Source organism: Cydia amplana, chromosome 27 (assembly GCF_948474715.1).
Source record: "Cydia amplana chromosome 27, ilCydAmpl1.1, whole genome shotgun sequence".
NCBI classification, from domain to species: Eukaryota; Metazoa; Arthropoda; class Insecta; order Lepidoptera; family Tortricidae; genus Cydia; species Cydia amplana.
The window spans coordinates 6,526,959-6,552,483 of NC_086095.1; the positions used below are offsets into that span (position 1 = coordinate 6,526,959).

Genomic DNA, 25,525 nt, shown 5'->3' on the forward strand with positions numbered 1-25,525 from the left:
CCTCGTTTGCGGTAGACCCTTAGATTCTGACTTATTGTGGGAGTGGCGCCCCCTACGCAGACTTTCGCGTAATATTCCCTATTACATTACTTACCATTACCACATCAAGTACACAGACACCGTTTAATGGGCGTTTTAGACCTATGTCCGTAATTTTTAGGGTTCTGTACCTCAAAAGGAAAACACGGAACCCTTATAGGATCACTTGTGCGTCTTTCTGTGTGTCTGTCCGACCATCTCCGAAACTACTAAGTCTAAAATTTTGAAAAAAATACACTAAATAGTTCTTTACCTACAGATGACAGGAAAACCTATTATAAATGTGCAGTCAAGCGTGAGTTGGACTTAATGCCTTGAAACGCGAGTCCGACTCGCACTTAGCCGGTTTTTTCTATCGAACGAAAATAGTATAATCAGGTTTCGAATCGATGATGTGACAAGAGAAAGACCTCAAGATTGCTATTCATACTTTTGGCAAACTTATTAGAGTAAGACCAAAGAAAGTCTGCAGCGCTAGATTAAAAGTAGTTTTTAAAAATCAGTATGCGACAACACCACAGAAAATGGATTAAATAGTCTTGATACTTGTGAAATTTCTACCATATTTACCGTCTATGAAAAAATTAAGCTGTATGCTCAGCTTAATTTTTATGGTAAAATAAATTTCATTCCAACAATAGATGTCACTATTAATATGTAGACATATACTAATATTGATAAATAATATTGGGAGAATGTGACATTTGGCTTCATCAAAATTAATAAGCTTTTGTAATATCCGCGACGGCGGTAAATAGGTACAGAGGGCCTACCGCGAACACCGAAGTTCTCAATATGCGAGCATCTTTCTCTTTTACTCCCATTAAGGCGTAATTAGATTGACAGAGAAATTGCCCGCAATTTGCGAACTAAAGTTTTCGGAAAAACGAAATAAACCATTAAAACAATAAACATATGTATATTAAAAATTAATTTTAGCCATGGTATAATAATATACTCCGCCTGGTACTCTCTTCCGAGATTCGCGAATGACCTAACTGTCACTTGACTACGTCATCATGCTGTTTACAGGTTCTCAAACTTTAAAATGTGGGAGAATTTTAACCAACGGTGAAAATTATTTTTACGGCATTAATTTTAAGTTATTCATGTAGAAACATAGTATAATAAAACAAATCTATACTGCACTTTTCACTCCTACTCTTACAGTTCCGAATAGAGCAGCCAACCATTTTCGTAACAAAACATTAATTACCAAGCTTACGACGTGAAAAGTTTGGAAAACACTGCGACTGCTGACACTGAGCGAGAAGGAAATAACAATTAACACGCGTTCGACAAGGATGACGGTCAGGGACAAAATGGCGGATTGTCAAATGTGACAGCGCTAATCTGTGTTGCCAGTAGTGTAAACAGAATTACCCGAACGTCTGAAATTTCTTTCGTGAATCAGAAGATATTGCTAACGAATAATTAAAAATGACGTGTTATTGTAAAATTTAAGATAAAATACATATAAATGAAAATTATAAAATTATAAAGAAATATTTTAACTTATTAACCATAGATATAATGTACCCATGTAACATGTTATGTTGAAATAAAGTGGCAATGTTATTGTGACGTAGGCAAGTGACACTCTGGGAAGAGAAGACCATGTTTTATTAGACCATGATTTTAGCTTTAACTAGTAGGTACCCATGCCGTGAGCATAAGCATGGAGGTTGTGGGTTCGAGCTCAAAACCCGGCTAGTACCAATGAGTTTCTCGAAATGTTAGAGGAAGTTCATAAGTATGCCTATACCTATTAGGTGTGTTCAATTTGCTGTGAAACCTTAGTCTAAACCAATATTATATTATCTAAGTAGGTACATATGGTGAAGTATTAAGATGTTTCATTCCACTTACCCGTCATCAACTCCAAATTTTGTAAACATTGTCGTTTTTCAGCTTGAATCGCCTCGTGCTGACTTTTTACAAGTGTAAAATTATTCGTCATGCGGAAAAGTAACTCCCGCACGCCGGTTTTGTAAGGTTTCACCATGTTTATTCCGTTCATCACAAAACACAATGAATATTTAAACGATTTTGACAAACACATACCATAGTGTATGACGTTTACCGACTGCTTAAAAAACATTGCCATATGTAGTTTTTTAATTCGATGTCAAATTATTGCGCTGCAGACTTTCTTTGGTTTGTCTCTATTATTAGTCCGCCGGACCATAGAGAAAAAAATACATAGAGTGCTCACTCCATACATCAGTTTTAGTACCAAAAAGACTATTAGCATCTAGCATCGAGTAGCGGAACTATCAGTACTGCTACTTGACAATAGATGTAGCACCGACCGGAAAGTCTTATGCTGTTGAGATAAGACTCTCCGGTTGGTGCTACATGTATTGTCAAGTAGCAGTACTGATAGTTCCGCTACTCGATGCTAGATGTAGACACTGAAATTAATAGTCTGAACTGATGTATGGAGTGAGCACCCTTGTCTTAATTATTTCTCTATGGCCGGTCGACATCAGCCTGCTGACAGGCAGGAAGGAAGTCGTGCTCTAACTGATTAGAGCAAAAAGTTGACAGTTCCGAACAACTGACAGGCTGATATCGTCAGGTGGACTGATAATCAGGGGGCCCTTTAAAAATACCTCTGTAGTAGTAGTAGTTTAGTAGTAGACTCTTATTTTAATGCCTCTCATTGTGTAGCAGTCACATAAACTAATATTATTAAATAAAAAATAATGACTCATTGCCTATACTGGTTTTTACAGGTTCTGCAGCGATACATAGGCTGCTGGTCTGTCTACGATAGCTTCTCACCAGAGCTGGACGGCGAGGTGGTGTATGGCTACATCCGCTCCATCATGAGCGAGGACGTGATGAACCAGCTCCATGAGGAATGCAGGCGATATGTGGACGAGCTGATGAGGTAGAATATGGTTCTGCAGCGCTACAACGGCTGCTGGTCTATGGTAGCCTCTCGCCAGAGCTGGACGGCGAGGTGGTGTATGGCTACATCCGCTCCATCATGAGCGAGGACGTGATGAACCAGCTCCATGAGGAATGCAGGCGATATGTGGACGAGCTGATGAGGTAGAATATGGTTCTGCAGCGCTACAACGGCTGCTGGTCTATGATAGCCTCTCGCCAGAGCTGGACGGCGAGGTGGTGTATAGCTACTGTGACCCTGCCTGTGAAGCCGATGGTCCTGGGTTCGAATCCCGGTAAGATCATTTATCTGTGTGATGAGCACAGATATTTGTTCCTGACTCCTGAGTCATGGATGTTTTGATTTATATATCGTTGTTTGAGTACCCACAACACAAAGCCTTCTTGAGCTTACCGTGGGGCTTAGTCAATTTGTGTAAAAATGTCCTATAATATTTATTTATTATTTTATCAGATTGGAGTTGAAACTCCTCGTGGAAGCGCACAAGTTGCAATACAAGATGGCGGGCCAGAAGTACCCGGCGAGGAAGCCGCGGAAGGCACCTCCCCTTCCTCCCGTCACGGTTCCTAAGCCCCTTAAGGATACGCTTGACGGTTTTCAGGTAAGGGTCTATTTGGGCCATTATTTATGAAAAGGGACCTTATTGTCGGTGGCGCTTACGCCGCACAGCGTCGCGCGGCATTATATTTATATCGAAGCATCGTTAATAATGGCGTAAGCGCCATCGACAATAAGGTCCCTTTTCATAGATAACGTCACATTTATATGCGTACCATCACCCACACTGTTAACTGTCCGTCGTTGAGCGTTTCTTTTATGTTTTGCCATTTTTATATATTGTGAAATTTTTTGCCACTTTTGTGTTATTTCTAGTCAGGATCGCGAGCCCTTTTCATCGTTATAGGAGAAAAAAAGTGTCCTAAAATTTCCATACATTTTTCATATTTTCCTTTTTATTACCACCATACAAAGTATATGGGGAAATGGTAACACAATAGGAAAAAAACTCTGCGACATTTTTTTACCCTATTGGGATCGAAAGAGCTGGTGATTTGTGTAGAAATAACACAAAAGTGGCAAAAACGGTCACAATAAATAAAAATGGCAAAAAATAAAAGAAACGCTCCGTTGGACCTTATGTCTTTTGTAATAAGGTCCACCGATGTACAGTTAAGTACATAAGAGTGTTGCTGTTTGTACGCTAGCATGTACAGTCACGCTCCGTGGTTGTTACGCCATTTGGGGTTCTAGCTAAATCGGACATTCGATAGCGTAAGTATGGGACAACCAATTTAGCTAGGACCCTAAATGGCGTAACAATACCGTGTGGTAACTGTAGGTACATGTCGGAGGATCGTGAGTATCGTGACCAAGCTTTCTATGTGGACTGGTTCTTTGACCTATGAACTGCCTTTTTATCAAATAAAATAAATAAATAAATAGAAATGATTTATTCAGAACTTAATAGCTTAACAATATGCAGGTTGGTGTCTCTTTTTAAGTAGGTATACAAGATACCTGTGTCAAGAGACACCGCTCTTCCTTACTGGTTTGCTAAGTACAATACCAAAAAAACAGTTTAAAATTAGAATTAAGTACATTTAAATTAACGTAACAGGAACCATGAATCAACTTAAACAGAAAAGAAATATCTAAGCTAGATATCTATGAGCCCCTTGTGTGTGTGTGTGTGTGTGTGTGTGTGTGTGTGTGTGTGTGTGTGTGTGTGTGTGTGTGTGTGTATGTGTGTGTGTGTGCGCGAACGGATGCGTGAAGTGTATGTGTTAACATCAGCCTTCTGAATCCACGGATGTTACTCCAGTGTTGGTTTTGGCCCATTACAGTCATCAGCAGAAAAATGATCTTGACGCGACTTTATTAGGGGGTGTTACTGCAATGTTCTGCTGCCAGAGTGCAGCACTATAGCACCCATCGCAAACCATAGAGTAACTTATACATACTGTGCCTTAAACTGTTTTTTGACTTACCTACTTAGACTTCCTGTTTTTAGACTTGTCGGTTTATTGTTTACAAACGGAAAAAAAAACCGGCCAAGTGCGAGTCGGACTCGCGCACGGAGGGTTCCGCACCATCAACAAAAGATAGAGCAAAACAAGCAAAAAAACGGTCACCCATCCAAGTACTGACCCCGCCCGACGTTGCTTGACTTCGGTCAAAAATCACGTTTGTTGTATGGGAGCCCCACTTAAATCTTTATTTTATTCTGTTTTTAGTATTTGTTGTTATAGCGACAACAGAAATACATCATCTGTGAAAATTTCAACTGTCTAGCTATCACGGTTCGTGGGATACAGCCTGTGACAGACGGACGGACGGACGGACGGACGGACGAACAGCGAAGTCTTAGTAATAGGGTCCCGTTTTTACCCTTTGGGTACGGAACCCTAAAAACGAAACTCAGCTATATCTGCCTCTTTATCGCTCGAATATGCAAGAGTGATAGAAAGGTTAGATAACAAAATTTCGACTCTCTCGTTTGCGGTAGACCCTCAGATAGTGATGGACTGTGGAAGTGGCGCCCTCTGCGCAGAGTTTCGTGTAATATTCCCTATTGTTAGGAGAATAAGAGCGCGCCAAGGTAATTTTGAACACCGTGATCGCCTTCCATGAAACTGATGTAAAGGGTAGAAGAAACTGTGGTTTCAACATTTTTTTAGGATTTCATGAGTCAGTTAGTCTGACCCAGCTAACTCTGCATGGCATAATGTGGCAATGTCATCGTTAATATTTAGTTTAAGCAATGTCAAATTTCTTTGAAAATACGTCGTTTATAAATACACCACTCACCCTGTTCTACTTCTACTTATTCAAATCGGTGCAGTTAACTGAGCGTTTCTTTTATTTTTTGGCATTTTTTTATATTGTGGCATTTTTTGCCACTTTTGTGTTATTTCTAGCTACTCAGAATCACGAGCTCTTTCGATCCTAATGGGATAAAAAAATGTCCCAGAGTTTTTTCCTATTGTGTTACCATTTCCCCATATACTTTGTATGGCGGTAACAAAAAGGAAAGTTGGAAAATGTATGGAAATTTTAGGACACTTTTTTTCTCCTATGAGGGCTCCCGATCCTGACTAGAAATAACACAAAAGTGGCAAAAAAGGTCACGATATATAAAAATGGCAAAAAATAAAAGAAACGCTCAGCTTAGACTTCCATAATTTCAAACTCGGGTAAATATATTCGACCCTATCAGAAAATATCTACCCTATTTATATAATCTGTGACCCTATTACCTTTTCTTAATACTAAAATCGCATAATCTGACAGATGGATTTACCCGATTTTGAAGTTAAGTGACTCAAATAAATATAACATCTATTCCTACACAACGTAACAAAATATTCATAATTTTCTTTTAGCCGGTAGCACATTAATCCTTGTCTTCCAGCAGACCATCGTATACGTCTCTGTGTTGAACGCCAAAATTGCCACAACCACGCCATACTTACTCGCACTGTTACCATGGAACGCATGGTCCAACTTATTAATATCCACCCTATTTATATTATATACCCCTTTCTTCAACATGCAATTTTCAGCAAAAGGAATACCCATCGCATTGAAAATCGCTTTTAATGCGAAATTTTCACATCTCAGTTTGTCAAATTTAAAAATCCATTCGACTCCATTTTGAGTTTCGTGACCGACTGATAACGACGCGTGATACTTATCTTGTTTCATATCCTGCTTCAATTCTACACGACCCCGAAGATAACTGACTCCTTTGCTGTTGTTATACAATTCAACATGGGCGTTCAATGTAATATCCTTTTTATAAGGCAATGGCGGGTTCTCGCAGCTTTCTAGCGACTTCCATGTTGCCACGTATTTTTCAGATGCCAATACTATTTCGAAATACATGGAAATTGTTAAAAGCGTACGTAATTTCATGGTGGGTTCAGCTTGAATTATGTTCATGTAACCCATTTTCCGAAACTACATAATGCTATCATTTATCAATAAATGAATGTCGTAATTATTATACAGTTTGTTTTTTACATCATGTAGCAAATGTTTTCGATTAAGTATGTTTTAGGGTTTCGTCAACCGTACCGTAACATAAAGAAGAAACTTGTAAAATTTATTGTAGGTAATACACAAAAACATTTTCAGGGGTGCTAAGATTATCCTAATTATGTACAATTGACAAAGTGTAGGTACCTCAGCTAAGAAATATATTATGTCAGGTTGCTCTGGTTCCTACACTAGGCTCAGCCTGTCTCGTAGGTAACCCAGACTCAAGTGAGTTTATACAATTGAAAACTAAAGCCAAGGAAGAAGAAATACTTACTAACAGAAATTACTTTTACATTTTTACAATAAATGAATTAAGAAACAGTGTAAAACTATCTTAAATTATAATAAAACTAAATTAACCTAGATATAATTTAAACTTATCCATCAGCGTGCGACTCAATCAAGTTAATAATTGTTGCTAGTGAATGTGTGTTTGTGTGTGTGTGTGTGTATATATATATAAATGTATGTGTGTGTATGTGAAAAGAAAAAGTGGTTATTTATCAACTTTTAGAAGTTCTTCTATGTCCTCGTAGGAAAAGGAGCTGAGCCATGAAGATATTTTTTTCTGAACTTCCCTAACAGTCAATTTTCTGATTAGGATTTTAGTGTTGACTTTGTTATAGACAAACGGATGGATGAAGTTAGGCAGACGTTGAGCGAAAGCTGATACAGTCGGGGGAACTGGGACTTTGAACGTGCGTTTTTGTAGCATGCAGTCGTAGATGGAGGACTTCAAGACTTCTCCGTGAATCCTTGACACCACACGGAGGATAAAAATACCACAAACACTGAGGACATCCAGATCGCTGTACACTAGGTAGTTTGGTAGGGTATCTAATTGGTTTTCGAAGGGAGACCTTGATAACAGCTCGTTGCGCCCTCTCCAGAGTAATCAAGTAGGTTTTTCATGCTCCGCCCCAAGCAGTTATGCAGTATGCTAGTACAGATTGGCAGATGCTAATGTAGACTGTTCTGAGCAATGATTTGTTTGCGGAGTTACGTAGCTGCTACTGTCTACTCATACAGTAGCAGGTTGTGTGCAGATGTCAGCCGCACCTAATAATTAGTAGCTACCTACTTGTTTAGTTTTAGATTAGTATACCTAGCTTTAATTTTATTGTATTATTGTAAAATGTAATGGGTTTATACCTAAATAAATAACATTTTATTTATTTATTTATTTATTTAAAATTTTAAAAACGTTAATAAGTTTGCGTACCCAATTTGCTGTGGTTTTTATGTGCTCCTCGAAATCCAGCTTCTCGTCAATTACTACCCCAAGATATTTTACGGAAGTAGCCCTGTCGATCGGCTGGCAAGAACAGGAAGATGTTGGTGATTGGGTTCGGTTACAAGTGTGAATTTTGATACTGGGTGAAATAGTAGGAGCTGAGGCTTTTGTTTTATGAAAACATATGAGTTTTGTTTTTGTAGTGTTAAGTGTAAGCAAGCTGCGTTTTAGCCAGTCAGCTACAGCACCCAGCCCTCTCTCTGCGGCTTCAGCAACATTTGTCCAGCTGCGATCGTGGAAGATAATTGCCGTGTCGTCGACATAGCAAATTATATCAGCGTTGGGTAAATTGCTTAAAGCTATGTCATTAATGTAAACATTAAATAATATAGGCGCCAATACACTACCCTGCGGGACTCCGAAACCGATTTCCATATTGTTACTTATGTCTTGGTCTATCTTGACTCGCTGTGTTCGGCCTGACAGATAGCTGCTAAACCATTTCAAGGCGATCCCTCTCACTCCTACGAGCTCTAGTTTTTTTTAGTAGGATTGGGATTGAGACAGTGTCGAACGCCTTGGTTAGGTCCAGGAAGACACCGATGCAGCTTTCGTTATTGTCGATCCTGATATTAACTTTGTCATGAGTACCACTGCGTCTTCAGTCGACCTTTTTTCGCGAAAGCCAAACTGCCGATTTGAGATTATGTTATATTTTTCCAGGAAACTGACCAAACGTTTACTGACCAATTTTTCTAGGATTTTTGAGAGAAAACTTGGTCAGTAAAGGATATATTATTTTCCTACTATTATATCTTGAAATAAAATGATATAATTATTTATAGATTTTTCGACTTGGATAACTACAAATTTTTGTTGTGCAGTAAAAATAATTTTATGGCAAAAAAATACAGTTCGATTTTACCTAATTCAAACTCGAAATTTCAACTTCATACTCGTATTTTTTTTTACTTTAAAAATAACCACCAGCCTAATAATTTAGCTAAAAATTGCAGACGTTCGTTATCATAAATTATAAAACGATTAGTAATTTGGCCATACCTAGCTAATCTATAAAAAAATTATGATGATATTATGCGACAAAAATACGATAATTTACATTGATTTATAACTCAAGATAGGTTATAGGCGTTCCAAATTGAAGCGCTTAACTTGTGACAAATTGGACAAGTTTCCTTTAGAAGCGCACGTGCTAACGAGCTCCCGCACACCGAAAGAGAAAGAGACGACCTTATGTTTAACAACGAGTGTGACAAAGATGGATGTAATGAGATAAGTAATCAAAAATAACAAATTTCTTCGTAGGCACAGAAATAAATATGGAAGTATTTTTTGTGCTCCTCAAGTATGAATATAACCTATCTATGGTTATATAATATCATTGATAATTTATGCTTAAATAGGCATTACAGATAATAATATATCAACCATTGACATTCTAAGAATGGTGCTAGTTCAGTGGTGTTACTCACGAATTCGAGCCAATCATGCAGTCTATAACGCAACTAAAGTCTATTTTTTTATTCGGTAGACTAAAATGATATTTCATAGTATGAAATGACATTTTATGGCTCCTCTACACGATGGGCCAGCGCCGGCCACTCCAAGGGACGCAGCCATACGGCAGAATGAGATAGCAATATCACTTGCTCCCTCTAACGCATAAATGCGTCCCTTGGAGTGGCTGGCGCTGGCCCATCGTGTAGAGGAGCCATTATGTTCATTCATACGCAATGCAATTATTATGCAATTGTAGTCTACCGAATAAAAAAATAGACTTTAGTTGTGTGGGATGCAATGCTGATGCGAACTCATTAACCAATCGCGTTGTGGCTTTATTAGACTGCACGATTGGGTCGAATTCGTGTGCGTGACACCGCTGTACTGGCCCCATTCTTATTGCCCGTAAGGTCTTTAGATATATGTCAATGATATCAACAGAGAAGTTGCAGGTACAGTCAGCAGCAGATGTTGCTAAGCGAGCGAGGTGTTCAAAATGATCTTAACGCGACTTTATTGTTAAGAGAATAAGAGCGTGTCAAGGTAATTTTGAACACCTCGCCCGCTTAGCAACTTCCTGCGACAACCGACAATAAGTACAAGCGACAACTGACATAGCCTCTCTTAATTTTTTGACGTGAAACGTTAGGTGAACGTCTTTAAAAACCTGTAGTAGAGGTGTCGGACCAAAAACCAAGTGTAACGAAAAGTGTTATGGCGCGGAGGCTTATATCTCTGTAACTATAATACCTATATACATGTATAGTTTTAACATCAGTAGATTTGCAGTGTTCATTTAGTAATTACTCCTCAGTTCATTAACCGATTTCGGTGAAATTGGTGTCATTTGATAGATTTGATAGATAAGTGTCTAAGTGCGAAGGCCGAAGGCCGAGCTCCGCGTAGGGCCGAAGGCCCGAAGCGTCCAGGATATCAGTGTTTTAACACAGAACAATAGTACATGTGTCTAAATGCGAAGGCCTAAGACCGAGCTCCGCGTAGGGCCGAAGGCCCGAAGCGTCCATGCAGGATGTCAGTTCTGTGTTTAATAGTTGTTTGTTTTTTAGGCCCGACGCGGAGCTTGGCCTTCGCATTTAGATACTTGTACTATTGATCTGTGTTTGAGAACTGACCTCCTGGATGCTTCGGGCCTTCGGCCCTACGCGACCTCAGCCTTTGGATTTTGCGATTTAGACACTTGTACTAATGTTTTGTGTTTGAATACCGAAGTCGCGCATCTCGCGAATGCTTGATGTTTTATAATAATGAGTAATATTTATCTTAAATGTTATCTCTAAAAATTTTTTCCGGTCATAATGACCCACATCTACATAAATGAACTTGAACACAGAATTTGATGGGAAATTTTAAAATAAACAATTAAAGCGTCACACCCGCCACACCTATTTAATTATATGACCAATTAATACATTTTGGAGTAATGAATGTATATAATGATTACTATTTTTTCGTAAATAACACACCAAAATTACGAGAATAGATATTCTATACGCCGGGTCATACACGTTTTATAGCAAACTCGTTTGCGTCTTTCCTGTAGACATAGCAAATTTAAGGGAATCTAAAAGCAATTTTTTTACGCGGCACCTTTACAGGCGGAATACATTTTTTCGGTAGGTACTTGAGACCCAAATGAGATAAACGGAATATCTAATATGTACCAGACTCGTTACCTTTTATTGTATTGTCCACAGAAGTGACCTTTTCTAAAATGTGTTTGACCCATACAGTCGAAAGTACTCAACTAAGATAGTAATAACAATAGGAACTCGAATTTGCCAAGCAGCCGCCATACGTTTGTTCTATATATTATGTGTTCTAAGAAACTAACTCACGGCGCCGCGCCGCCATAGATTCTAATGCATTATTTGAGGAGATCAACATATTTTACTTGGCTTAAAGTGGATCCTAAGGAACTGTTTTTGCTTTATCTTACTATTCGAGGAATTTTGCTTCAGTTTTGAGCATTAAGTTTCGCACACGGTGGCCTCAAACAAGAGCAGTCATAAAATCTCGGTAAATCCTTTCGACCCTCTCACTCAACGACTTATCTACCCTATTACCTTTCCTTAATACCAAAATCTGACAGTTAGATTTACCCGAGTTTGAAGTTAAGCAACTCATATACCATCTAACTATTTCTACACAACGTAACAAAATATATTTATTATATTAACTCACATTTATAGACGGGTCTAACGCGAAATTTATTCAATTAACTTTACACACGTTTCGACACAGGTTTCACTGGTCATGGTCGCGGCCAACTCGAAACGTCGGTATATAAAGGTAATTGAATAAATTTCGCGTTAGACCCGTCTATAAATGTGAGTTAATATGTGTTCAAAACGCGAAGGTTTTAAATATTATATATTTATTATGTTTTTCTCTTAGCCGGTAGCACATTAATCCTTGCCTTCCAGCAAACCATCGTATGCGTCTCCGTGTTGAACGCCAAAATCGCCACAAGCACGCCATACTTCCTCGCACTGTTACCATGGAACGCATGCCCAAGCTTATCAATATCCAGCCTATTTATATTATACACCCCTTTCTTCAACATGCACCTTGCAGTAAAAGGAATACCCATCGCATTGAAAATCGTTTTCAATGCGAAATTTTCACATCTCAGTTTGTCAAATTGAAAAATCCACTCGACGCCATTTTGAATTTCGTAACCTTCGGCTAACGACGCGTGATGCTTATCTTGTTTCAAATCCTCTTTCAATTCTACACGACCCCGAAGATAACTGACTCCTTTGCTGTTGTTATATATTTCAACATGGGCGGCCAATGGATTATCCTTTTTATAAGGTAATGGTGGGTTCTCGCAGGTTTCTACCGACTTCCATGTTACCACGTATTTTTCAGATGCGAATACTATTTCGAAATATATGGAAATTGTCAAAAGCGTACGTAATTTCATGGTGAGTTCAACTTGAATTATGCTCATGTAATTCATTTTCCGGTCTACGTAATGCTATCATTTATAAATAAATGAATGGCGTAATTACCTATTTTCCGTTGTTTGTTACGTCATGTAGCAAATGTTGTCGATTATGTTTTAGGGTTTCGTCGACCGTACCATAACATATTCAAAAGGATACCTACATGTCATTCAATTGTGATCTTGAAATAAGACTTGCTGTATGCCTATATTAAGTTTTATTGATTTTTTTTATTCTATATCAACACACATTTTACTGTACTGAACGTAAAGCTTCCAAAATCTTCGACTATATAAAATCTTTTGAGCCTAAACCAAAAGCGTAATAGTGTGTATTATCATCCGTCATTGGCCATAGCATCTTTGCAGATGATAGTTGCAGCTAGGAGGTATTTTGAGGAGGTAGTCTATAGTTCGTTTTTTTAGCATTAGAAAGAATTTGCAAGAAGGTAAGCGATCTAGACATGTCTTTTAATTGAAAAACGCTTTTTAAAAATCAAAAAGTATTACTTATGAAAGCAGAAGAATATAAATGATCGTATTAGATTCATAATTGTTACATATTTGCCGTAACTTATTTTTAAAATGTGTTTTTCAATTAAAAGACACATCAAGATTATTTACCTTATTTCTAATGCTAAAAAAACGAACTATAAGAGCCTATATCGACTGCGGTGTATAGACCAATGGCCGATCGGCATTTCTTGCCGCATTGATCACAGATGTGTCTTGACTCCTTGGGGTGGTCCAGCAGCTCTGCGAGTTCGTTTCTGCTTAAGATGGTCCAAGCAGAGCTAGTCGTGCTTTGCCATGCCTTCCCGCAGGTTACGACGCAACTCCGGTCTCATCTCCACGCGTTCCTCCCAACAGTTAGCCGGAATGTCGAAGCCGTTCATGTCGCGTATCCTTGAAACGGAGTACAGGTCGACCAACAGATCTCTTAGTTTCGGCAATCTGTTCGAGCATGACTTCACGTGGCAATCTGTCTCTTCTATGAACACACAGATTCTACAATATGTATTATACACTGATAGCATAAGCCATGACTCAGAACGGGGATTATTCCCTGAGGCGCTTGCCGAGTTCTCAGAAGAGCGCACGTGCCTCCCGTCCCCAGGGCCCGGTTGTCTCGAAGGCGACGGGCACGAAGTCGTAGACTCGTAGGTGGCTCCCAAGGCAGAGTATTGCCGCTTGTTTTTGGCGGCAGTCTCTGCCGCTGAGCCTGCCGACTTATCGGTGTGTTCTACATGAGATGCAGCAAATGTGCGTTGTTGAAGTTGCGTCCCATATAAGACACCGCCCTCTCTGCCAGGGAACCAGCGTCGTCACGGATCGTTTGCCGTCTGTTCGAGATAGCCCTGGTGGTTCAAGGAGGCACAGAACACCCACCGACAGCATGGCTCGACGTACAATTTCGTTTAAAGAATGGTGCCGGGGGAAACGGCCGGCGAATCTCCGGCACTCTCTTTTTCTAATTCAAACTTGAAATTTCAACTTCATATTTTTTCAACTTTAAAAAGAACCACCAGCTTAGTAATTTGAGCTAAAAATATCAGACGTTCTCTATCATAAATTATAAAAAGATTAGTAACTTGGCCATACCTAGCTAATCTATAAAAAATTATGATGATATTATGCGACAAAAATACGTTAATTTATGCTTAGGCATTACAAATAAAGATAATATATCAACAGAAAAGTTGCAAGTAGGTACAGTCAGCAGCAAAAGTTGCTAAGCGGGCGAGGTGTTCAAAATGATCTTGACGCGACTTTATTGTTAAAGGATAAGAGCGTGTCAAGGTAATTTTGAACACCTCGCCCGCCTAGCAACTTCCTGCGACAAACCGACACTAAGTAGTAAGTAGGTACCTATACCTACCCTTTTGGTTGGGAATGACACAAATGGTCCTGTGATTACGCTTATAGCAGGCGTGGCTCACTCCGCGATTTCGTCGCGTCGCTACAAGTACATGCGGCCCACACCAATTTTGGTGTCTAGCCGTAGTAGTTGCCGCTGCCGCGCACGGCTACGGAATGGACGCCACGCGCTTGCGCCACCTGGCGGTCATATCTGTCGTAAAAGACGCGTTTTGTTAGAGAGTGAATCTTCTGTACCTAGTACTATTATTTATTCTGTGCTTATAGTACCTGTTCGACCTGGGGATAATTTCGAAACCATCGGAAAAGATCGACGACATCATCGGGGACTCTAACTACGCAGCCTACGAACAAAACATTGCGGATCCGAATTCAAGGTATCCTTGTCTTTATTAGGGTGTTAGGTACCACATCAATCGATCGATAATCGATCGATGGTAGAGTGGTAGAACGGAAAAGTTGACGTTCATCGATCGATTGGTCTACCATCGATTGAATCGATCGATCGGTAACACCCTTGAAGATAAAATTAAATAGATTGTATTCCATGAGGAAAGCTAGTTGAAAATAAGTTCGTGATTCGATTGTCACATAAATATGAACCTAAGGTTGCCAGAGCTTAAAGGTGCTCCACACCGCTGCTTAAAAAAACGGTGACGTTACGGAATATATATTTAAGTAATTATATATTTCGGGGATCTCGGAAACGGCTCTAATAATTTCGATGATATTTGCTATATGGGGGTTTTCGGGGGCGATAAATCGATCTACTCTGGTAAAACGCGAATTTTTGCGATTTTTTAAGCAAAGCGCGGTCTCCCAGATAATTATTAATTTAATTTATTTATTACTACAGCTTCCCGCCGCCCGGGTACGGCGACGTGCGCCGTCGCCTCGTCCTGTCCTGCGTGTTCGGGTCCGGACTCGAACCCGGGGCCGTGCGCAACCGAGCCGTGATGCTCCTCGGCCCGCGCCGCAACGGCAAGAGCTTTCTCGTGGACTGTGTCGCTGGGGAAATGAGTTAATACAGGCCGCGTAGCCAACATGCAAATCGCTTAGTGTAAGGCCTGAGTGGACGCTCGAGTTGGGCGTGCAGCGGGGCGGGGCGTGCGGCGTGCATGTTAAACAAATGCAAGCGTATAGGAGCGGCCTTAGTGCACGCCGCTGAAATTACTCCTGACCGCGACGCCACGCCGCACGCCCCGCCAAACGCTCCGCTTCGAGCGTCCACTCAGGCCTTACACTTAATTACCCTTCGTAGCGATCGAAACGCAACTGTCATTGTCGCACTAATATGGAAGAGTGATAGAGAGATACAAAGCGTTTCGTTGTCGTAGCGATAGCGATTGTCACCTTGGCTGGGCCGGCAGGTTGTTTATTTAGTCACCTGGGGCCCGTTTCTCAAAAGCTTGTAACTTGTAATAGCGGATGTCACTTTTTGACAGCTTTCGTTAGAAAGTGACTTCCACTGCAATAATTTACGGCCTGAATATATAGGTCATACTGGAGCAAATTTTACTATCGGAAAAAAATACTCTCCTATAGAAAATGTCAAGGTTTTGACACTTCGAAAAAAGAAACTGATTTCACTAGTATCCCTATTGCAGGACACTAAATTATATTGTATCCCTGTATTATTGTTTAAGATAAAAGTTTAACACAATAATTTTAAATGCTATCCACACTAGATGCAGTGAAAATCGACATATCGCCAGAAATGGTGAGCGCCGTGGTGGCGAGGCCAGGAAAAACGATCCAAGACGTATTCCTGGCCGCACGGGCGTTTCAGCCTTGCGTGGTCTACATGAGAAATGTGGAGAGGGTCTTTCTCAGTCGCGCCAAGGTAATCTATAACTGAAGGGTCCACGGAAAGAACTGATATACTTACTTAACTATAAAAATAAGGTGTATTCGGGTATTTCCGAATGAACGATAGTGGCGGATAATTCCGAAAGCTGACTCTTACTACAACGAAATATGAGTGACTTAACAATGATTTTCGGAATTACCCGAATAAACCTTAATACCTGTACAAAATATGAAATATGAAAAATATCATTGTAGTTGTTTTTTGTTTAATGCTTTGGGTGTACATACAAGCTATCTCTGGTAAAAAAATCCCTTAACCCGCATACGTATCAAAGTGGTTCAGTAAAGGGGACGGACTGAAAATCAGCGTTGCGCAGGCAATTTGTGATGAAATGGCTGACGCAGCGTATGCTGAGCCCATTGACATAGATATCTAGGGACTGGCTTTACGGGCAATAAAAATGAGGCATGACAGGGGCCAGTACAGCGGTGTGAAACCGCTACAACGCGATTGGTTGATGAGTTCGCATCACGCGCGCGATTGGTTGACGAGTTCGCATTACGCGCGCTATTGGTCGCAACTATAGTTGCGTTAGACTGCACGATTGGCTGGAATTCATGAGTAACACCGCTGAACTAGTACGATTTTTAGTGCCCCTTAGCCCGTCCTTAGATATTATACGTCAATGGCTGAGCCCATTCCTTTTGCCGCACTTGACAATTTTTTGATTTTATTATATTTTGTAATTTACCTATCTGTTTTGTGTGTGGCAATAAATAGATTCTTATTCTTATTCCTATATACAGGTTGTTTTTTTATATATTAAGGCGCGAAAAAAAAAGTTTGTTGTTTCAGGTTCCACGAGAGCAGAGATACTTGAAGGCAGGACGTGTGAAAGCGGCATTAGTGAAGTGTGTGAAAGGGATAGCTGCCGAGGACAAAATCATTTTTATAGGTAAGTTTATACGTCGTATCATAACAATTCACAAACGCAGGTTGCATTGATCGGGGTCGTCAAATAAATTCGGTATTAAATAGGTATGTTTTAATATTAGCGACCCGCCCCTACGGGTAAACCTAAGCTAATTATATACCTAAACCTTCCTCAAGAATCACTCTATTGATAGGTGAAAACCGCATGAAAATCCGTTCAGTAGTTTTCGAGTTTATCGCGAACATACATACCTACATACAAACAGACAACCCGGCGAGGGACTATTTGACAGTCAATCTTGTACTGTCACGCTCCGTGATTGTTATGCCCATATGCCATTTAGGGTTCTAGTTAAATTGGACATTCCATAGTGTAAGTATTGAAAATCCAATTTAGCTAAGACCCTAAATGGTTCAACAATAGCGGAGCGTGGTGGTACAGTCGCCATCAGATATATCGGAGCGGCCAAGGCGCTCAAAAATATCTGAATACGCCTCTATTGTCAAGGCGTTACCTACAGTGCGTGTTCAGATATTGTGAACACCTTGGCCGCTCCGATATATCTGATGGCGACAGACACATTAATTAGTATAAAAATTTCAGCGACATGCACCAATCCTTTTGGCTTTAAGGCTGCTCCAATGGTGTCAATTTTCAACGAGATGATCCTAGTACCGCGTACCGACTACAATAGTCTACAGCTCTTCTTTTACAACAAGCTGCAAAGGTATTTCGACCTTATTTTATTTGTAATAAGGTTAGTAATCTAACAGCGGATCCTATGGGTGCCGCGTACCGACTACAATAGCTCTTCTTTTACAACAAGCTGCAAAGGTATTTCGACCTTATTTTATTTGTAATAAGGTTAGTAATCTAACAGCGGATCCTATGGGTGCCGCGTACCGACTACAATAGTCTACATCTGTTCTTATACCACAAGCTGCAAAGGTATTTTAGACCTTATTTATTTCTAATAAGGTTCATTAGCTAACAGCGGTGCCGCGTACCGACTACAATAGTCTACAGCTGGGGCCCGTTTCTCAAAAGCTTGTAACTTGTAATGTAATAAAAGCGGGTGTCACATTTTGACCGCTTTTGTTAGAAAAAAAAAAATTATGGGACAATCTTACACAAATCGACCTAGTCCCACGGTAAGCTCATAAGGCTTGTGTTGTGGGTACTAGACGACGATATATATAATATATCGATACATATAAGTACTTAAATACATAGAAAACATCCATAACTAAGGAACAAATATTTGTGATGAACACACAAATAAATGCCCTTACCGGGATTCGAACCCGGGACCTCCAGCTTCGTAGGCAGGGTGACTACCGGCTAGGCTACGGAGGCCGTAAGGGACTTCCATTTGTGTTACAAGTTACAAGCTTTTGAGAAACGGATCCCTGTTATTATACCACAAGCTGCAAAGGTATTATTACTGAATCGCGATTAGAAAGGGATTGAGATAGCTGTCAATCCATATTGATTTTGACGTAAGTGTATGGAAATCTGTTATTTCTAATCCCTTTCTGATCGCGGCATGATAATATTTTTAATCGATTTTCGGTGGACCTGAAATTGTAATAAGATTTACCTTCCGAACGGTCATTATTTATTTATGTTATTAGTCAAACAAGTAACACAGCAATACAGTAAAACCAAGGCGAAACATATGTCGCGCGAGAGACTAAAAACAAGTGAGCAAAATGATTCAAAACCGAGGCTACTTATTGACACTAGATTTCGACTACGAAAATAACTCGCATTTTGCTAAATGCTAAACTGATGTACGGAGTCAACACTCATTCCTTACTATATTTCTCTATGGTCGAACTTATGGCAGGCGTGTCTCACTCCGCGATTTAGTCGCGTCGCTACAAGTACATGCGGTCAACACCAATTTCGGTGTCTAGCCATAGTGGTTGCCGCGCACCGCTACGGAACGGACGCCTCGCACACTTGCGGTCATATCTGTCGTAATAGACGCGTTTTGTTAGAGAGTGAACCTTCTGTACCTAGTACTATTATTTATTAAATATGTGCTTATGGTGATGTAATGTTCCAGTATAAGAAGCGTGAAGCGTGATTACTGCGTGCAGGGTGTAGCCAAGATGCTCCAGGGATACGGGTTCGGAGTCATCACGGAGGTGTTCAACCAAGTCATGAGTGCCGAGAGAATTGTCAGGTCTACATTATTCACAGAGTTATATTACTATAGAGACGACATATTAAATAATAGCGACCCGCCCCGGCTTCGCACGGGTTAACAAATTATAAGTACATAAACCTTTCTCTTGATTCACTATATATTAAAAAAAACCGCATCAAAATCCGTTGCGCAGTTTTAAAGATCTAAGCATACATACAGACAGATAGACAGCGGTAAGCGACTTTATTTTATACTATGTACTTAGTGATTAAAAACCGGACTAGTGCGAGTCAGACTCGCGTTCCAAGGGTTCTGTACATTAAGTCCGACTCACGCTTAACTGCACATTTCTAATACCTAGGTTTTCCTGTTGTCTATAGGTAAAGAACTATTTTGTGTATTTTTTTCAAAATTTTAGACCCAGTAGTTTCGGAGATAAAGGGGGGGAATGGTCGGACAGACAGACAGACAGACGCACGAGTGATCCTATAAGGGTTCCGTTTTTTCCTTTTGAGGTACGGAACCCTAAAAACGGGTCACTCACGTATTTTAAGTCGAAAACGCTCGACATGTTTCACTCCGTAACGAGCAGTATCATCAGGAGCTTGCGTTAACGGTGACGGACCGGCGCAGACTGAAAATACGTGAGTGACCCGTTTTTAGGGTTCCGTACCCAAAGGGTAAAAACGGGACCCTATTACTAAGACTCCGCTGTCCGTCCGTCCGTCCGTCCGTCCGTCCGTCCGTCCGTCCGTCCGTCCGTCCGTCTGTCACCAGGCTGTATCTCACGAACCGTGATAGCTAGACAGTTGAAATTTTCACAGATGATGTATTTCTGTTGCCGCTATAACAACAAATACTAAAAACAGAATAAAATAAAGATTTAAGTGGGACTCCCATAAAACAAACGTGATTTTTGACAGAAGTTAAGCAACGTCGGGCGGGGTTAGTACTTGGATGGGTCACCGTTTTTTTGCTTGTTTTTTTTGCTTGTTTTGCTCTATTTTTTGTTGATGGTGCGGAACCCTCCGTGCGCGAGTCCGACTCGTACTTGGCCGGTTTTTTAATATATTTAATATGTTTTACTTTACTCTAGTGCTGGACTCTGGCGGCAAAACATTGCAGTAATACTCCATATTAATAATAATAATAATATACTTACAGCAATACATAATCTACTATTTACGACATTTTCTAGACTGAACATCACTCCGCTATCACCGGAGGAATTCACCAACGCCATGGAGAATTTCGAGGCCCTCAGTTTAGAGGTATATTTGTGACGTTATCTATGAAAAGGGACCTTATTGTCGATGGCGCTTACGCCATTATTAACGATGCTCCGATATAAATACAATGCCGCGCGACGCTGTGCGGCGTAAGCGCCATCGACAATAAGGTCCCTTTTCATAGATGATGCCCCATTTATACGTTTTAATAAAGAGCAAGTAGTGGTGGCTAGTTATTGAAGGGTGGCCAGTTATTGACACCTTATACTAAAAATTAATTCTGTTTATACAAATCACTGGCTCAGTGACCCAAAAAGGATCTTGGCCTCTGACACAAGAGAGCGCCACTCTGCCCTATCCTGCGCCACTTCACGCCAGTGGGTGGGTAGATGGGGGGTGTCATGACAGATCACCTTGGGGAGGGGTATAAGACCTCACGTGTATTTTTGCCCAGCCAAAAACCTCACCAAATATCACCGGGGGGGTCAAAAAGTAGTAATTTGTGACACCGCTGAACTAGCACATTCTTATAGTGGAATTATTTTTATTTGCGTCTTTTGACACATTATGACTGACGTATATAGAGATGTAACTAACCCAAATCGATTGTCACAGCAAGCGATTACGATTGGATGGCACCTAGACTGAGGTATCGAATTGTGACGTTTAATGAATTTTTATTTGAGATTTAAATAAAGCTAGAATTATATGGTTAATAAATAATAATAAGGCGATATAATAAATTTAATAATCATTTGTTATAAATATCTAATAACTATTTTACGAGTAATATGAATGATTTATAACAACATTTACCTAGATTTAATAATGTTTAAAAAGTTGACGTGTAAAATGTATATTTTATGAATAAAACATTGAATTGAATTGAATTGTCGCGACCTAAAATTAAAAAGTTATATCGATTTACTTAGACGACTACCGATTCATAACGATTCATAACGGTGGTGTCCGGCCAACACTAAATTAAAAGACGTAGAACGTAAACGTTCGCAGTGCAATTGTCTTCCTTTGTAATTTCGATGTGCAAGATATTTTACGTTCTATTGCTGTTGTCAGTGTCATGTGTTAAATGATGCAAATACGAGTGCACAAGGTATAGTGCTCGTAAGGCCCGTCTTTAGATATGTGTCAATGCTATAAGGCCATCAGTGATTTCATTGACAGGACTACCAGCTGTACGTAGACTTCTTCATCATGAACTGTTATCTGAAGAAGCCGAGAGCTGACCTGATGGATATAAACAGGCGGAGGGCGGACGTTTATGAGATGCTTAGGAAGAAGGCGGAGAAGGAACAAGAGAAATAAGATAGTAGTAAGTTTCCCTTTTACGCATTCCTTTTGGACGCCAATGACCGATATATAGTATATATACGCACCGCAGGTCCAACGCCAAAGACGTATTAATCGGTCATAGGTCATAGACCACAGAGCAACATAGACTTAGGTGCATACGCATAAAGTTCAATTTCAGTTTTGACACTTCGGTGACGTGGCGTTTGAGAAACAGCTTTTGTGTTTGACACGGCGTCGAAAAGGTTAATTTTCAATTTCAATTTCAATTTATTTTATTCAATAAAGATAACACGATCTTATATTTGTTAGTACATTCTTAAAAATAATGTTAGTACTTAAAAGCTAAATTAGAATTGACATTTTAAATTATTTCATTAATTACAGGACAACACACATGATCAGCTATCATCTTTAGGATGCTGTTCGGGCTGTCCCTCGTTCTGCTCAACAGAGACGCTGCTTTCTTGCGCAAAATTGCTGCAAATCCATCCGTCCGTGACTCCGCGAACATGTTGGATGCACTGCAGAACTTGGGCAGGCCAATCAGCATCCTAAAGGCATTGTTGTACTGCACCCTAATAGCATTGTATGACTTTTGGGTATATCGGACCCACAGGCTGCCAGCGTAAAAAGACGAGCAGTATGTCTTGAATAAAGTAATGTACACTCCGTTTCAATCTAATTAGAACCTTGCATAAACCAAATAAAGTAGCATTTTTTTTATTTCATTGCTTTCTCAAACAAACGAAAATCACTCTATTCAAATTAAAAGTAGGAAAACTTTGTATGGTTGACACACTATAATAAGTACCTATATGTAGGTTACATTTTTAACCAATTTCAAAAAAGATTCGAAAACAACTAAAAGTTCTGCTTTATCCAGTGATCCATTGTCACTGACGCATGATATTCCAAGGTTTGACCACTCGCTATTGTCACGTACAGACAATTTGAATAATGTTTTAATAACAAAATTCTTTGGCGCATTGTTTCGGCGCGAGCACGTAGGTAGGTATATATTTATATTTTATTATATCCATACGTTTGAATGGTCGCACTGCGTTCTCACTCCTCGCGAAATTGTGATTAAACGGGTATGTTTTAGTCTGTGACATTGTTAAAAAGTCCTTGGTGAAATATTTTAACCTTTCATATGTTGTGGTGGTGAAAAAATCGTGGATTCAAACCTTAACTAGTTGTGCTGTATCTATTTAGTTTATTGACTTATTTTAATATTTCCAACAGATAAACTTATATAATGACGGCCAACAGAAAGATTGGAATAGTAAATGAAGCATTTGAAATTCAAGAAGACGACACAAATATAAACTATAACCACAATATGGATTTTATGGATGAAAATGATGCTGTACCTGAGAATATAAGTGATCATAACGATCTAAATGACATAATCCATGATGATGATTCAAAGTTAGATATTGAGGAAAACACCAATAAGATAGAAATCACCAATAACGATAATTATAGTGAAAGTAGTAACATAAATGCAGAAAACATAACAATTGTTGATAATAACGGGAGTGATGATAATTGTTTTGAAATAGACGAGGGTCATTTAAGAAAAGTGAAGAAGTTTTCAGGTGTGTTTATAAGTTTACGAAAGAAAACTAAGAGAAAATTGTGGAACAGACGATCGTATCGCGAATACAATCTGGAAAGCGAAAGCAAGTGAGTGTTGTTTTACATTTTTTAACTACAATGTCATTTTTATTTAATTAAACTGAAAATAGAGACAAAAAATGGAATATACGATACAGTTATATACAGTTTATAATAATTTTAATTTTAATAATAGGAAGATGATTAGTATGTACATCGTCTGCCAAATTAAAATGACAGATAGTTTGAATAATTTTCTATCTTCTCATGCCTAGAAAAAGAAAAATTGCGCACGTTTTTCGGGAATTTCAAATTGTTACGTGCGCAGTAGTGAGAAAAACCATAGGTATTTTTTATCTAGGCATGAGAAGATAGCAAATGACTCAACCTATCTGCCGTTTTAATTTGGGAAACGATGTACCAACCATCCTGAATATAATTATATAACATAAATATGATCATTTATTACTGGAATTTAATATTCAGTTTTATCTTTTAGTAAATGTTTTCTAGCGTGCAAATCAAAGAATGTGATTTGAGTTAAATAGGTACCTACCATCCACCAGCGGTACACATACGTCAGATATATCTGAGCGGCAAAGGAGGTGTTCACAAATATCTGAACACGCCTCTATTGTCAAGGCGCTAGAGTGCGTGTTGAGACAATTTTGAGCACCTTGGCCGCGCTGATGTATCTGATGGTGATTCAATCTGTATAGGTATCAATAACCAGTCAATACTCAAGGATATATGCACATTATGTGTTTGTTTATGGGAAACGTCATACTTACCTCGCATATGGGGCATAATGTATGAAAAGGGACCTTATTGTCGATGGCGCTTACGCCGCACAGCATCACGCGGCATTGTATTTCTATCGGAGCATCGTTAATAATGGCGTAAGCGCCATCGTCAATAAGGTCCCTTTTCATAGATAACGTCACATATGTATTTGCAATTACACCGTTTACGGGCTATAAACGTTTTTATGATAAGTAGCTACTTATAATAGAAACTAGGATTGATTTTACGATTTTTTTATTGTACAGTCGCCATCAAATATATCGAAGCGGCCAAGGTGCTCACAAATATCTGCACACATCTCTGTTGTAAAGGCGTTAGCTAGTGCCTGCTCCAATATATCTGACGGCGACGTACAAAAGACAGACCTTACGCTACCGGCAACGAACTATAGATAGAAGTTTGACTAGAGACAAAGAGAGTAGATAGTATTATTATAGAGGGTTACTTTCATATTGTAGTCTCAGTAAATTTACTGCCATCTATTGACACAGCATTAAAACTAAAAAATTATAAAAATATCAAAATGTATGGATAAATCATATAAATGTTTTTTTTTAGAACGCCAAATGACTTTGACCCATGTTCTGTCTCTGATACGTATGTGATAAAATTATTAAATATCGGTCTCGTCAACGCCATCTAGCCGAGTATAGGCCAAAGGTGTGGCGCCATCTATTCGAGAATAACTTTTTCTTGATTTCCGAGGCACGTTTTATCCTTAGACTTTACCTATCTTATCACGCCTTAGCGTCTATGCAGACGATTTATGGTGTAAGACATTACACCTCCTGGGACGGAATTAAGGAAACGCAGGGATGCCCAGCACCTGCATTACCCTCTCGGCTTCACTGTCTTATCCCACAGGAAACGCGAGCCAACGTGTGGAGACAGGTCGGCTGCAGGAATCTGCCGTTTATTCCAGGTTGGACCCTACTCGGGCCTTACGGAAACTCCATTCCGGGTTTTATTTTGGCGTATCCTTCTCCTAGATGGATTGCAAACCAATGCTAAGAGGAATCTCCCCTATGACGAAATAGCTACTTGCTTATCTTATACGGATA

The 25,525-nt window shown here is 39.5% G+C and overlaps 1 protein-coding gene across 1 annotated transcript in view; it reads left to right on the top strand.

The window, feature by feature from the left end:
- LOC134660431 (IQ and AAA domain-containing protein 1-like) overlaps positions 1–22,052 on the top strand; it is a 32,591-nt gene extending 10,539 nt beyond the window's left edge. Inside the window, exons 12-21 of the mRNA XM_063516173.1 lie at positions 2,778–2,935; positions 3,410–3,557; positions 14,866–14,975; positions 15,455–15,618; positions 16,287–16,435; positions 17,264–17,363; positions 17,946–18,069; positions 19,414–19,533; positions 20,696–20,768; positions 21,912–22,052. Of these exons, the coding sequence (XP_063372243.1) occupies positions 2,778–2,935; positions 3,410–3,557; positions 14,866–14,975; positions 15,455–15,618; positions 16,287–16,435; positions 17,264–17,363; positions 17,946–18,069; positions 19,414–19,533; positions 20,696–20,768; positions 21,912–22,052 (1,287 nt within the window). The remainder of the gene's footprint in view (positions 1–2,777; positions 2,936–3,409; positions 3,558–14,865; positions 14,976–15,454; positions 15,619–16,286; positions 16,436–17,263; positions 17,364–17,945; positions 18,070–19,413; positions 19,534–20,695; positions 20,769–21,911) is intronic.
- The last annotated feature ends 3,473 nt before the right edge of the window (positions 22,053–25,525 follow it).